The following is a 16,234-nucleotide window of genomic DNA, read 5'->3' on the forward strand; positions in this document are numbered from 1 at the left end:
ACCAATCTGTTCAGCACGAAGGTGCCATTTTTACACAGTTGCTTTATTACTACATAATTATTGATGGGTCAGCCAAGTGCTCTCTCAAGGAAGACCAATCTTAAAAACGAGCTTGTTAAAAATTTAAGTGTAAACCTTGGGATAGAAACTAGCAGTTAGGTTTCATCTGATATAAACTTTTAAAGAGAAAAAAAATAAATTGGAGGGACAATTTTGAAAAATGCTACATTTGAGGCAGGCATGAAATTGAAGCAGACAAGAAACTTTAATGTGATATAAAGAAAGAATTTGGGACATCTGTACTGAGAATAAGCTGTAAGTAGCAGGAGGAATTATCAATCTAGTGATGTGCCAGCTCTCTGCATTTCAATTGCTTCACAGGCCATACCATAAAAATTGTTTGCAATGAAAGAAGTATGAAGCATCCCTAGATTTTATTGCTCCCAGTGATATTCCAGCCCATTTATGTGTGTACACCAGTTGTAGCCTTTCAAGTACAACACTGTTTCATATTAGTACCTGTTTAAATTACCTGCCCACAAACATCACTCCATGTTCAAAATGCCTCGCTATTAAATTTTCTGTTTCAGTCAAAGTACTTCAAGAGTTTCTATCAAGCTTTCAAAGACAAGGAAGTTTCATGCAGGTTTTCTGAAAGTCAAGATAAAGCAATAAACTTTAAATTCAAAAGGAGACTTTTTCAGCAGAGAATTTGGAGTACCTTTTTGAATGCTCTCCCCACCTTGTTAAACCAAACTTCTTCACTGCTCCCAGATTTCTAAATGTTGCATTTCAGGAGCTGAACCTCAGAGCATCAACCTTACTCTCTAAAAAGACCCTGCATGTAAAGTGACCTCAGGCAAGAGCATATCTGCAATTGTCAGTTCCAAGTCACTGATGGATTGTAAAACTTTTCCAGCACTGGAACCTCAGCACAACACAAATGCCACTCTCAGCCTCCAAAATACCTGTTTTTTGCTGCTGCAAAGACATGCTCTGAAATGCTCCTCCAGCCCCAGCTGAACTGGGGGAGCTGGTTCCTTCCCCCCTGACTCAGCCCTGTTCCTCTTGCTTCTGCTTCCCTTCCACCTTCCACTGCACCTAACACACATCCCCCAAAATAACCCTGCTATTAAAAACGCCTGCACAAGCCTGTGACATTTTTGACAGACCTGGTCAGGGAGGCAACTACATGTGCACTGATGCCAGCAGATAGGAGGGGCATGAGCCAGTAAGGCAAGGCACTTCTTAACCTCAACCAACATCCCAAAGTGTCTGCCCTGTCCTAAACTGGAAACCAAACCCAAACAGTGCAGTAAAAAACAGGGAAGGAACTTGGGACAGGAGATTTGTGGTAGTCTTGCAGTAGCTACCAAGCCATGAGACACAAAAGCAGTGCTTCCACTAAGGGCAAAAAACTCTGGCTTAAAGTGAGTAGAGAGACTTCATGGAAAAGCAACATCTCACTGAAGTATGTTTTATCTAATGGAAGCCGCTGCCAGAATATAATACTGCCACCAGTGACATAATTTCATGCTGGTAAGATGCTGCTGCATTTCAACACATGACTTTGATGGTGTTGTGGATTTGCATTTTTCACTTTTAGCTGGAAATTAATAAGAACCACTTCATTTAACTTCCCAAATCAGCCCTTTGCCCTGATCCCATGCTAGTGATAAGGATTTGGTGACTGTAACCATACCAAACATGGAATGTAAATAATGATTTTGCTGAAAAATTGAACCCTTCCACCCCCTGCACAGCTGTTTACTTTGGACTTCTGTGCTTATACCTGTCTCAAGAGCCCTGTTCCTTGCTCAAATTTCTTTCCAGGTACCACTTAACAGCATTATTTACTCACTCTAACTTAATATTCATTCCCTTATTCCTGCTACACAGTGGTGGATGTCCAGGTCTTTCATAACAGAAAACAACTTCTACAGTCTTAGGAGTATATGTGCGTTTCAGTATTACCTTGAAACTGCTAACTTCAAAAATAAAGTATCTTCTGCTTCCTTTTAGCAAAACTTGGCTGCAGAAACTCCCTAGAGGCAATTGTTTACAATTTTCCCTTAATTTGCAGCTACCCCTCCCTTGGCAGTCTGCCAGCATCTCCTCCTCTGACTGCTTGGGATATTGGCCCAACACAGTCCACCCAACCCTAGATAAAAGATCTTCATTTTTGCTATTAATAACCAACCCAAAGTTGTTCTTATCTGCCCACTTCTTCAGCTCTGCACCACTGTAATTAATGAACACCGAAAACTCTACCCACAATTTTTTCAGCCCTGCTGAATGCATTCTGGTGAATGCCTATGAAATAAAATTAAACTGAAAAGCTGAAGACTACAGTAGCCTCATGTTGACAGGTCACTCTGATTCCAGGTCAAAGCAGACTCTATATTTGGCTGCTTTGATTATAATTGCTTGCAGGATAAAAAATAAATAGCAATTATCTCATTGTCACACAAGGAAAAAAGACCTAATAAATGAACCAATCCTAAAGTAACATTGAAAAACAAATTATTTCAAAAGCAATCAGGAGAAGCAAAATTCAGTTTCCAGGATTGTTTTTAATTGCCAACAATGTCAACATTAATATTCTTCCTCTATTGGATAATACATCCCTTTTAGTTATGAAAGCATTTAGCAAACTAAAAATGTCAAACTGCAATTATACAAGGCTAAACTCATGGCTGTTTTCATCTCCAGCCCACAGTGGCACAGCTGAAATCCCTAATTACAAGGGTCATCTACACAAGTCACAGTCCAGCCCATGCATCTTGCCTGCTGTGACAGTCCCATGGATTTAAGACCAACAAACAAAACAGATGAAGTGTTTAAGGGTGTGATGAAGTTAATCCTTAAGAGGATATAGGAATTAGTTTTTCAGACTAAATTCAAAGCTACCAAACAAAAGAAAAACAAACAAAAAACGCCCAAACTGCTGCACAAAAACACTAAAACCTCACAGAAACAGCACTCCATTTAAAGGGTTTACTTTGGTGGATTTTTAGTTTTCAGGTACCACCTTTACCAGCTGAACCTGTACCACAAGAAAATGAAGTACTGAATGGAGGATTATTTTAGCTTTTTCAGGCAAACCCAAGTGGTCAGGATCCACCACAGCCCTGCACACAGATTTATTACCCATCGTGTTAAACCCAAAGTAGCTAAGCCTTGCAAATCTCTCAGTGCTGCATTTCCTTCTTCCAAGGGCACGTTTTGTGGCTCATTGACCTGGGTTAATAAGTCTTTACTCTCAATAACAACTGGGACCATGGAGACTCCCTGAACTGAACCCAGGCCTCCACTCCTGACATTTCAGATACTGTGATGAATTGCTCAGATAACATCCCCCTCAGCAGCCAGCTTTCCCTGCAAACTTAGTGTCCTTTCTGTAGCTTCCACACATTTCACTTTCCACAGCTCTCTGAAGAAAAATTCAGTTTGCACTTGAGTTTTTTGGTGACTTTTCTTCCTTTCTGGCAGAAGGGCAGGGCAGGAATGTCTGTTTCTTCTACAAAGGGGCCACCCACCCAAAAAACCGTGAGCATTACTGGGCTCCAGTTCAGGCAGGTGCAGAAAAGGATCAAATAATTCTTACAGCAGCAGGGAGTTCTTGAAGCCAGGTTTTCTGAGTGCCTGCAGGTGTCTGAGTCATCACCACCAAACATCACCTCCCCACTCTTGTTTTAGTCTGCAGTCTGTGGGGCTGAGGGTGGTAAAACACTGGAACAGGCTGCCCTGGAAAGGGTGTGGATACCCCATGCCTGGAAATATCCAAAGTTAGGATGGGACTCTGAGCAACCTGATCTTGTTGAAGATGTCCCTGCTCACTGCAGGGGGGTTGGACTAGATGACCATTAAAGGTACCCTCCAACCCAAACTATTCTGTATCTCTGTGGTTCTATTTCAGCCAAGGTTTAAGAGCAGGATAATGATTCAGATTCCTCGAGAACTGACCCCCAGAAAGACAGGAGAAATTATAAATGCCCCTGAAAGTGTCTCCCATGAAGAGAACCAGCATCTTTTCAGATGCTTGGGAGTGCAGAGAGGAGAGAGAACCTTGAAAAGAAGTCCCAACAGGAGGAAAACCATAGACTGGCACCTACAAATGCTGAGGCATGCAAGTCAACCACGAAACACAGCTCTCCCTTAGTATTTAGGAAAAACTTTTATGTAATTCTGTTATTTAGGTACAGAGAAAAGTCCATTTCTAAAGCCCCAGCTGAGCTTCTCCTCCCTGCTTCCCAAGCTCTATGCTCCTCAAACCTAAGCCTAGAGCAGGAGACAGCAGACCTGGACTTCCCATCAACTCAAAGGAAAACAATGAATTAAAAACCTGCTGGGGCTGACTGCTTCTCCTTGCTCCACTAAAGAGCAGGATCTATGCCACAGCACACACATGTCAATTATCTCACAAGGAATGACCCAGCAGAGCCCCTGTTCCACACATCCAACCTCTCCAAGGAGAGACACAGCCCTGCTGCCACCTCCCTCTCCAAAGCGCCCGTGGCCAGCTGCCAGCTGAAGCAGCCAGAGGAAAAAGCAGATTTTGCCTTTTTTTTCCTCAAGCAAGGGAGGATGAGGCCTTAAATGGCTGGTTAGACCCATTAAAGAGCAATGTAAGGCTTTTATGTTACTCAAACTGAAAATAAAGCTCATTTTCTACCATGCTTTTATTGGAGAAATTCAAGACAGAAAAGACACATTGCACACTGCAGTCACAACACAGCAGGCAAAAAAAATTCCAAGCCTGGAAAACCTTTCAGGATTTTAACACTCCCCATTCCAGAGAAGAATTTTATCAAACAAAACAAAACAACAAAAACCAAACAAAAAAGCCCAAACAAGCAAGCAAGCGAGAAAAAGAGAAAGAGACAGAGGACATAAAGAGACCTTCTCCTCTGAAACAGTTGGGGTGGGAGGGGGATAAGAGGACAGCCAAGCTGGTCAGCCAGGTGCTAAAGGCCTTCCTTCATAGGAAATGTAGCCAAGTAAGGTTTGACAGATGGGTCTTCTTCACTTGGCTCAGGAACCTGAACAAAATTTCCAGTATCTTTTCATGACCCCAGCACCCATTACTCTGGGGCACTTCTTTTCAACCAAGACTTCTGACAAAAATTTTCCTATAGGGAGTGTCTGTATTGACAACCCAATCCTCTGGAAAATTCCTAAAACAGCCACAAATGCTATAAAAATGTACTCACATGATTCAGCTTATGCTTTCACTCAAATTTATCCCCTTGATGGCTCTAACAAAGTGCAGGTTTCTCTCCAAAACCCCTCTCTAAATTTGTTTAAAAATCCTTCAGCCAAATTCTATGATTAGTTTTCATCCCTTAACCTTTCTAGCTACTCAAGGCATGAATATGGAATGAATTTGTGGCATTCCTATCCCTTAATGAAATGCAAAGATCCTGCATGAAAAAACACGCACACAGATTTTGGAGTGAGACATGCACACCAGTGTTTGTGTGTGAGTGACATACATAGCCAAGGAAGAAAATCCTGTCATCTGTAATTCACACCCAAGACTACAGGTATCAAAAAGCTGCACTCAAAGCAGCTGGTGGTCCTGTATCACCGTGCTGGCTGCAGCAAGCTCTTCACATCTCATTAACAGCCTAATGAAGGCTCAATCAGGGATGCAGCCTATCAAGACTGCCAAGCACAGGCACACAGAGGCCAGAGGAGAAAGATCAGCTTGTACCAAGGCTTTTATTGCTTAGATCTCAGAACTGGGAAAGAGCTAGTCCTGCCACAGAAAATATTTTCCAGTGAGCAAAAGGCACGTGGAGACAAAGACCAAACCCTCGAAGTGTTTGGAAGGCTTTGCACAAGGCAGGTCACACACAGGGCTCATTTCCACAGGTGGAGCATAAAACCACTGAAGCAATGGGGGAGCTGAAGCCAGAGGAGTGCTCAGGATGGGGACACGCACACTTGCACTGATGACCAAGTGTCCCTTCAATATGTAACACAGTTAGCACTCAACTCAGCAGCTTTATTTCTCATGTATGCTATTATATTATATTTCTCATGTTATTTCTAGTAGGGCTTCCTAATGTTCTCTCTACTGATTGTATAATAGAATCAAAGAATAACAGGTTGGAAGAGACATTAAGGATCATCTGGTCCAACCTTTCATAGTCTACACAAGATGGTCCAGACAAATCTTATCAGTGTCCTATTTTGGAGTATCCATCACTTCCCAGGGGAGATTAATCCAAAGGATGATCTCACCGTGAAAAAATTTTCTGTCCAATCAAAGTCTCACCCATTACCCCTTGTCTTTTCCATCTGACTCCTTGCAACAAATGAATCTCCATCCTCTCTGTAGCCACCCTTTAAATACTGGAATATGGTGATAAGCCTCCCCTAACACATCTGTTCTCAAGATTGAACAAACACAGATCTTTTTGTATGTAACATACACATTTATATATTTTGAAACAGTTGGCACTGATGTGTTCAGACAAAATCCAAGGAAGAAAGGATGCTGGAAGAAGAAATCAGCACAAAGAGGGATCCAATACACAACCACTGATGGAGCAACAACAGCACCAGCAGTGAGCCTGCTGCTCACCATCCTTCAATCCATGCTGAGATCCTGGGTGGCGTCAACAACTCTCCTTGGCATGTGCCTGCAGACCCTCAAGCATCCTTCCATGGCAGCTCAGACCCTGCCAGAAACATCACATTTCTGCAATCTCCCCTGCCCACAGTGCTGCTGGTCATCTGAGCAGGAGGACAGAACACACTTGTATTTTTCCTTGCTGGGTGAGGGAGCTGAATCTGCTCACGGAAGGTCTGGTGACCCCAGGGCAGCTGCAGGGGATGAAATGCAGAAGAAAAGAGTAAGACCCAGGAGGATGAGCCTGTACCCATCTCATACCAGATCACCCTCAGCCAGTTCTCCTTGAATAGGAAGCTGAAGAGTGCTGGTACACAGGGACAAGGACCACGATCAATGAACGCTGCCTGCACGGGGTCTTTAACACCCACAGAAATCAATGGCAATATCTTTCAACCTCAGCCCCTGCCAGATTATGCTTGCAGCAGTAATGGGGGTGTAAACACAAGGAGCAGTAAATGAGCAAAGTGCTAATAGTGAAGCTTTCCCATGTGTTCTGTGGAATCAGCAGTGAGTGCAGCTCGCTGGGTTCTTGCCCAGGCTGCTCACTGGCTTTCCTGGACATGCAGGAGCATGCTACCACCCACCACACACACATGACCTGAAACTACTGCCCTGAATCACTGCATGTGAATTTTGACTCAAAACAAAACCTAAATCAGGTCTCAAACCTTACCTAGACTATGAAGGGGAAGTTATATAAAGTAATTCAGTAATTTACACCCTGTGTTTTACCTTCATCTCTGCTATTATCAGACCTTCCCCAATTTTCATGCGGCAAGAGATGAACTGGCAGTTTACAGCCCAGTGTGGGAAGGACAAGGTGACAGCCAGCAAACAACAAAATGACAGAAACACCAAGAAAGATGATAAAATATTTGAAATAGTATAAAAGAGACATAAAAATAAATTGCAGAGAGAAATTTCACACCAAAGGATGTTATTTCTTGAGAACAAACTCCATGATATTTGACTGTGATAGTCTCTTAAATGAAATGGTGCACTTTTTTTTTTGAGGAACTGAGAATCAGAAAGAGCATGTAGAGTGTGGAGAGGGTGCTGGGATGCTGCATGGCCAGGAAAACGGACAGACTCATATACCCAGTCTCCATCTCTGAAACTGAGATCTCACCATAAAGCACTTTTATCATGAAGAATAAGAGAGAAATAGTTTGCAAAGACTCAAACAGTTTTCAGGCTAAAGTCTCTGCAAATTAATACACTTTGCAGGAAAAAACAGCCAAATGTAGTGTTTATTCTAAGCACTTTACTGCCTCAGACTCATTAACCTGGTACCTTACATGCTGTCTTTGTAATGCAAATTTGTTAAAATACTGTGCTTTTCATAAAACATTCATACAGACAAGCTCGCACTGCTCAAATACCAATTGTAAGAGGAGCAAAAATACACTTACTTTTTCCTAATATTTCAGCTCTACACCTAAGTCTTATCTGCATAAGCAGTTTGTGAGAAACCTGCTGCTGCTGCTGCCACTGTAGCACAAAGGTGGAAGATTTCCCAAAGCAGCTGATGTAGGCAATTATAAACTGAATTACCACATGCCAAAGCCAAATGAAAAGACTTTGTAGAAGGTACCTGCAGCAGAGGTTTTTTGAGGAAGAGAGATCATTACAGAGAGGAGGAGAGATACCCTGCACTTAAGGAGGCCAGACATACTGCACCTGTTTGCTGGGCTCCTGTTTAGGAGCCACCTGCTCTGTGTGCACTAGAGTTTGCTGGGTATCCTCACCATGCTGCTTCCAGCTGCTGAACTGGCTGGACATAGCACACCTATCCAAAAGCACAGTGAGCCCAGCAGGAGACAAAAAATCATCTCCATAAGGTCTCCAGCCCAGCTTGACCCACGCAGTGAGAGATGACTCAGGGCTGAGGGAAGGAAAGGTTCCTGATTTTTGACTTAGACAGCTGTGGAGAAGGACCAAAGCATCACCTTCAGGTTCAGAGCACCTGACAGTGCTCTCCTTCCTCCAGTGGACTTAGACCTTGGAACATGAACTACCACAGCAAAGCCATGGCCAGCTGAGATTCACAATACAAACTGCACTAAACCAAATTCAAACAGGATAAATGCAGGAAATTTTGTGAGCTTTTCCTCCTCCCTCCACACTTGCCAACTACTTTTGCTTCAAGACAATCTATAACTATGCTGTCTCAAATTAAACTCTGAGCAACTGCTCTCATCCTTTGTTTAGTTTTGAAAACTGTCATTTCTTTTTCAGGCCTGATGCAAGCCCACAAAACCTGGAAAATGTTTACATTTTACAACTGTACCAGTTGATCTGACAGAAAAATACACTACCTTCCCAGACTTCCTAGAGCTATGAGGCAGAACTCAACAGCATTGCCTGAGGGGCCAGAATCATCTACACTGGTTTTCATCAGGTTCAGAGCTGTGACACAAAGGTAACCAACATGAGGCATCTTAACAAGAGGTTTTCTTTATTCTGCATAATAACATGCCAACTGCAAGCCAGGTATACTTCCCAACCTGTCTGCTAGACATGGTTCCCACTCACCCAAAACACATAAAGGTTCCATTACTGCTCCTGAGCACAAATGACTTCCCAAAGGAAACCAGGTCCTCAGGGAGATGATGCACACATCACTGGGATGCACCCACACCACACAGTCACTGCATGGCAAGGGCCTGGAGGCTGGGAATTGCACCAGGGTGACTACCCTGAAGTACAGGCATAACCAAAGTGAATCAGACTAACATAAAAATTCTAAATTGTTAAAATAAATTAGCAGAGTTACAAAAACAAAAGGAAACAAAATAACAAAGAAATCCACCCTCTCAAACACCTTCCTCACCACCCAAAGAAAACCTCCAAATCCAACAAAGATTGGGGCAGGATCTATAATCAAAGTAAAACCAAAACAGTAATTTTGCATATGTGCTTCATAACGTTAAGAAAATAAGTACTTGCTCAAACACCTGCAATGATTTCTCAGATGCAGGAGAAGAGTGAACATATTGAAACCTGCTTGGTTTCGAAATTCAGTTCATTTGGCACATCCTCCACTTTTGCAAGAAAACAAACAGCAAAGGCAGACAAGCCATGGCATGAGCAGCCTGCACTCTCCTGCCCACCTGCCTGAAGCCCAACTCAGAGGAACCTCCCTGGCTACACCAGCTTAGCTTCATTTCTACACTCAGTCCTCAGCCTGCCCATTAAAATGGTCAATAGCAATGCCAGCTGAGAAATGTCCATCACTGGGATCTCCTTTTTACAGGTCACTGGCCAACCAGACAACAACAGCTTCTAGCCATGACTGACCTCTCTGCGACACGAGCCGCTGATTTCCAGGAGAAAGACAAGCCATGAGCCATCCATTTTCTTAATCATAATTAAAACAGAACCAAAACCACTCAACTGTCTCTGGATGAATTTGTTTGTACAAAAAAAAAAAAAAGTGCAATCATCCTTCTATGTTTCTGGAGACTGAACACTAACAGAATAAGAATCTGAATGCATTCAGTTCATCTACTGTTGAACGAAAGCAGCATCACAGTCTGGGTAACAAAATGTTCTGCTGCACAGACCTCCAAGTAAGCTGACAAAACAGATTCAGATGGGTGTGTCTTATGATGGAAAAATTAACTGTGATAAAGAATAAAATGCCCCTTAGATATGTTGTTTTCAAAGTCATTAAGATGCAAAGGAATTTAAAAAAAAGCTGTCTCCATGAAGTTCAAGCACACATATGAAAAAGCAAACAAACCTGCCTGGATGACTGACTAATTGCAATAGTGGCTCTGGCAAAACTGACTTCTTTAGCTGATCAGTCCTGCTCCCACTGTGCTATACAGAGCTGTATGATGCAAATAGATCTACAGCTTTTAAGAAAAATGGAGCAAAACCAGCACAACACACACTGAAGTTCATATAAAAGAAAAAAGCACAACACCAGTTATTTCCTCTTGCAAACATTTGAAATGTCTGCCATTTGCAGAGGTTCTGAATCAGAGACAGACTGCATCTTGTTTGATTCCAGTAAAATGTCTCCTGAGAAAGTCTGCTTTGATCAAAGATTCTTATACTTGGGTTTTAATTCCCAGTCATATTTACAGGAATCTGCTTCCTCCAATTTCCTAATTGAGAGTGCATGGCTTGAAATATGCCTATCAGCTATCATATGACTGCAAATCAACTATCAACTTAACCAAGAGACACACATTCTCAGGCTTCAGAAAATAATTAGGCACCCCATGTTTTCCTGCAGCTTCCAGAAGAGCAGATGACAACAACCACATCAAGCCCACAGGTCCCATCCAGCCTCGCAGCTCCTGTACCGACGGCTCAGTGATTCACAGAATTGCTACCACACTAACCAACAAGATACATGGAAATGACACAACAAACCCACAATTGGCTGCCTGTGTCCAGTTTCTGCTCTGAGCTGAACTCTACTCACCAGGCTCTTGGTCCTTTGTGGATATGCACTCTCTGATGGACTCTGTTATGCCAAGGCTAGCGGCGGTGGGCAGTGGGCCAAGCAAGGATTCCAGTGCAGGGGGTCTTACAAGAGTTTCATTTCCATTTCTGCATTCCCCATCTTCATTTCTTTTAGCTATATCCTTCTCACTAAGTTCATCATAAAAGTCCTTGTTTAAGTGATTAGCAGCTGCTTCTAGTTCCTCATCTTCTGCCTCCTCCTCTCCAAGTATGCTAGAGGCATTATCATCTATGGAATCTGTAAAGGGAAAAAACCCAACAGATCATTGCATACCATCTGTTACAGAAACTAAATAAATAGAGAGGCGCTCACTTAAAGAATAAAAATCTTTAGAGGAAATCTGTAAAAGAAATGCACAATATTTTAGTTCAGTGTATGACTACATGGAGTTTCCAGATGCTCTTCAAATTCATTACCTTGACTATTAAAATGTGTTCTCATGACTACAGTCATCATTTAAAATAGAAGCATCATTTTATCATATTAAGTAAAAGGGCTTTGTGAGACAAGTCAGCTATTTCCTGGTATAATTACAAATTAAAATAGCCAGTTCAACCTGCACAAAGCCCTTCCATATGGGAAGTCAACTGGGGAATTTGGTGACAGAAGGGCCTAGATATTGGTCCACTGCACTTTCAGTGATAAAAGAAACATTCTCAGGTGCCAGTGCCAAGCTTATACTGCACCAGGAAAGAAAAACAACTGAAATCATTACTGAACTATCCCTGCAATGAACAATGTGGTTGTTTTGAAGGCTGATCTACAAACACCTATTTGGCAGAGAGAACCCCATTGCAAGAGATTTTGTACTATGCAAGCCTATATATGATCACATTTATCACCATAATGTTCATGCACTTCAGACTGCCAGATCTGAGCTCAATACTATTTAAGGAGTCATAAGACTTTATAGACTTACCATCTTTAGTGAAATTTGCAAATACACCTTTTGCTTTCGGTCTACTGTTTTCTAATTCACTCTCTATTTCATCTTGGTAGCTCGATATTTCTCCTGTGGTGTTGAAATAAAAATAAAACTCAGCAATCATTGATGTAATATTGAAGAAATGAGTGATATGTTACACTAAACACAACTTATACCTTCAAAATCCTCCAGCTTTTTTGATAATGCCTTTTCAAGCTGAAATGACAATAAACAAAATAAACATGAAATTACTAAAAAAATATGCACAATTTTAAACTGTTTGTCAACTGTACATCAAGACATAGAATAGCAGGGTATTTCAAAAGCACAAGCAGGTAAAATTGCTGAAATTACTTTGTAGTGTCAGATAGGCATGACTGGCAGGTCTCAAAACACTGACCAATTTTGAATGTTATCTCTCCTATCTCTATACTTCAAAAGGAGCCTCCACTCTGGCAAGCTGTAAATAAAAGGCCTCATTCTCCAGCAGTCAGAGTCTGTGACTGGACCTGTAGAAGTGCAAGGACAGTGCTGAGACTGCAGTGCCCACACCAGACACACTGGTGTTACTCATCAAAGTAAATGGGCTATTGTTTTCATATCTATTTAAAAAGAGTTTTCTGTAATGACACTTCTCCTAACCATAGATATCACCTTAAAAACAATGCATGGTTTCTGATCCCGTGACATTTTTAATTGGGAAATTATTCCTTTGCCAATAAACCAAAAAATATCTTTAGTTATTGGGTACTATATGCACTAATGCTCATCCCTCTCTCAAGAACCTCAAAATAAATGTACTAAATCTTACCAAGGACTGGTCAATTAGGATTTAGCATTAACTAAATTCAAAAGGCAATGCACAGAGGGAGGAGAGAGGAAAGAACCACAGAGAGCATCCAATTCAGAATTTACCTGCTGTATCTTCAATTTTTTTTGACCAGCTGTAAACGAAGGAGGATCACATTCTTCTTCCAAGTCAATCTTCATAAACTCATCTATGGTTAGTTGGCTGGTTGGTGTATCTTGAAACTCTGTCAACCTACCAAAGCACACAGCACATGACCAAAACATCTCTAAGAACTCCTATGAAAGAAATACAATTTGCAATCTGCCAAGCTATGTCATCCTTAGCAACTCTGCCTCAAACACAGACTACACTAAAATTGAGTGCTACTAATTGTTTCATCTGCTGCAAAGAAAGTATCTTTTCATATCCCAAATTAGCTTTTGATTTACTTGAGTATGTAGCATACTTTTTCCTTGATGAACAAAGACTGAACAGAAATACTGCAGCCCCTACAGTCAGTTAAGTATAGACAAAACTAAGACAAGAAACACAGCTCACTCCTCTCCTCTTGTTGCTTGTTATCAACAGCAACAACAAAATGAATCCACCAAATAAAATATCTGTCATCCTAGTTTAGAAGTCTGCTCAAAAATCTTCCTGATATGTCAGCATGATTAATTTACACAAAGCAAATGCTAAACTAACATCTCTTCAGCAGGCTGGAGGAGGGACAAGAAATAATCTTCCCAGGACACAGAGAAGCAGTGGTAAAATAAATTGATCATTTGCATTTCACATAAATGAAATAAATGGATGAACATAATTTGACAATACTAAACTTTGTATTTGTTTAATGTTTTCATTTTAAAAATTCCTACATATGTGAGAGATAGGACTGGCTCCATGGGGAATTGCCATGAAAGCAGATGAGTCTTTGAGGAATTCAATCTTAAATAAGACCACGTGGTCATAACTTAATCCACAAATACAGCATTTTATACAGGTGGCTGAGAATAAGCACATCCATTTTACAGATGGAGAAAATGAGACAAAAGGTTAAGTACAAAGCCAGGTCAGGAAACGTCTGGCAGAATGCTCCTCTGACAGAAAGTGCCCTTTTAATAATATCAACATTTTCCATGGGAAAATGGCAATGATGGGTCTGCAGCTGCTTTGCTGGAATATTCCCATCTTTCAGAGGAAGCAGAGCTGACAACAGCTTCTATCTGCAAAGCTAGGGAACTAAAAATGGTGATTCAGTGCTCTCAGCACAGGACCTTTCTGCATTTCTCTCCCCCTAAAAAACAGTTGTGGTTTTCTCCTCAGTTCTCTCCTCTACCTCTGGTTGCAACAAAACTCCTTCCAAAGAAGGAATTGTCTCTAGGACAGAAAGCAGTTTCTAGCCAGCACCAGGGTCAAAGCCAAGAGCACAAGGCCACATTCTCCTGCTATATCCTCATCAGCCTCTGTGTTTCTTCCTTTATAAATTGAGGAGCAAGACAAGACAGCCCATAAGGAGGGGTGCAGGCAGGCTGCAATTGCAGGACACTTTGCCTGGAGACATCCCACTCCTGGAGCAGGGGCCAGAGGCAGCATCTCATGCCATGAAATGCATGAGAGAGCCAGGCACCTCTGTGGGACTCCAACAGCAAGTAGCACACAAAGCCCATGCATGGCTGTGCCAGCCAGAATTAGTGCTGCTGAGGAGAAGAAAGCCTCCAAAAACTACACTTGCTTTTGGAATTTAAGCATCTCCACAAAGCCCCAAATTAGCCATGTACTTAAGAGTGACTGACAGCCCAAACCCTTCCCTCAGAGTACCAGAGACCAGCTCCCTCCTCCTCTCTTTCAGATCAAATTGGAAAGGAGAGGAGGATGCTGTTGGCAGCAGCAGCACCCAGCTTTTAATTAAAAGACTAGAAATCTTTCTTGACATTAAAGGGCTTCCAGCATGCAATACCCACCTTCCAGAAGGGAGCCACATCTATCAGGTTAGAGGGAAAACCTGGCTAGGGCACCAGTATTATTATTATTATTATTTTCATTCAGGATTCTTAATGCCAAGTCCATGTATCATTTGAGGAGCATGGATCTTCCCAGTCACATTCATTAAAGAAAAGCCATCCATCTCTCCACGAATGAATCATGTACTGACAGGCAGCCCCACTTCAGCAACACTCTTCCTCCCAACCAGCCTCACCTTTTTAAAATATTACTCTCCTCCCAGTGTTAAAAGCCAAGATGCACTTTGGCAAAGACACCCAGGTTGTTTATCCAACACTTGCTCTGAGTCTGAACGAGCTGCCAGAGCCCCACCAAAGCAGCACCACCCCTGCGTGCAGAGCAGCCAGGAAAACACCAGCAGCAAAACCCATGAAGCCAGGCTGGGGACAAGATGACCATGCCTGTGTGTCAGCAGCCAACACCTGCAGACACCTGAGGCTCTGTCTGTCCCTCTCCTGCCCACAGTGTCACCTGACTCGTGTCACATACCCTGCACCCATCAGACATCAGCCCTGGGGTGAGCCAGTGTGCTCCAGCCCAAGCACCAGCTTCCACCCCAAGCCAGAACAGCAGCAGGGTCTCTCCCAACACCTCCAGTGTATCTGCACTAGCACAGGCACAGTTACATCGTGTTTACTGCCAAGGAGCTCAAACCCACAGCACAGCACGGGTCAGCCATCTGACCAGGCCACCAGCACCCACTCCCCCCTTTTCCCAGTCCTGATCCAAGCCTGCAGGGAGGGGAGGGCTGCCAGCATCACACTTGAAGCACAGGCTGGTGGTGATGCAAATTTAGAGCAGTACATTATTTTTTCACTTCTCTCAAGTCTTGCCCCCAAGGCTCTAACCCTTCTCCCAAAATGAGGAACCATCCCTGATGGTCAGGACCCAGCTAGAGCATCATCTGTGCGGGAGAGCAAGCTGCACACTCAACATTTGCTCCTTTAACTTGATATAAATAAATACCTGCATTTGCCAACCACTCAACATTTTACCTTGGCTGATATCCTGTCTACATATTTTTAAACATTTCTTTAATTTTATCCACTGTTTGGACACATGCCACCAAGGCAACAAACTGATGCTGCAGCAGTCTGCACCACATGAAACAAAGCAACATTAGTTTGGCAGTTAAGAAAAACTGAAACAACCTTAATTATAAACACAATAATTTCAGGGGTAAGGGAGTGGCTTCATGAAAAAAAAAAAGAAAATAGCTACAGGCTATTTTTAAGCCCCACATAAAAATGCTATCCAAGCTCATTTTTCAGTTTTGTTAACCTAAAAAAATCTAATAAGAGTTGCCACTTTAAGTTATGCACAGACAGAGGGAAAATAAACAGATATACAAATTAAAATATTATTTCCTTGGCACAAATTCAAAAATACTCT

The 16,234-nt window shown here is 42.2% G+C and overlaps 1 protein-coding gene across 1 annotated transcript in view; it reads right to left on the minus strand.

Annotated features, from left to right (window-relative positions):
• BRF1 (BRF1 general transcription factor IIIB subunit) overlaps window positions 1-16,234 on the minus strand; it is a 168,790-nt gene that overhangs the window by 59,562 nt on the left and 92,994 nt on the right. Inside the window, exons 8-11 of the mRNA XM_079308257.1 lie at window positions 12,964-13,090; window positions 12,225-12,264; window positions 12,043-12,135; window positions 11,082-11,360 (exon numbers count right to left, since the gene is read on the minus strand). Of these exons, the coding sequence (XP_079164383.1) occupies window positions 11,082-11,360; window positions 12,043-12,135; window positions 12,225-12,264; window positions 12,964-13,090 (539 nt within the window). The remainder of the gene's footprint in view (window positions 1-11,081; window positions 11,361-12,042; window positions 12,136-12,224; window positions 12,265-12,963; window positions 13,091-16,234) is intronic.

Source organism: Erithacus rubecula (assembly GCF_903797595.1).
Source record: "Erithacus rubecula genome assembly, chromosome: 6".
NCBI classification, from domain to species: Eukaryota; Metazoa; Chordata; class Aves; order Passeriformes; family Muscicapidae; genus Erithacus; species Erithacus rubecula.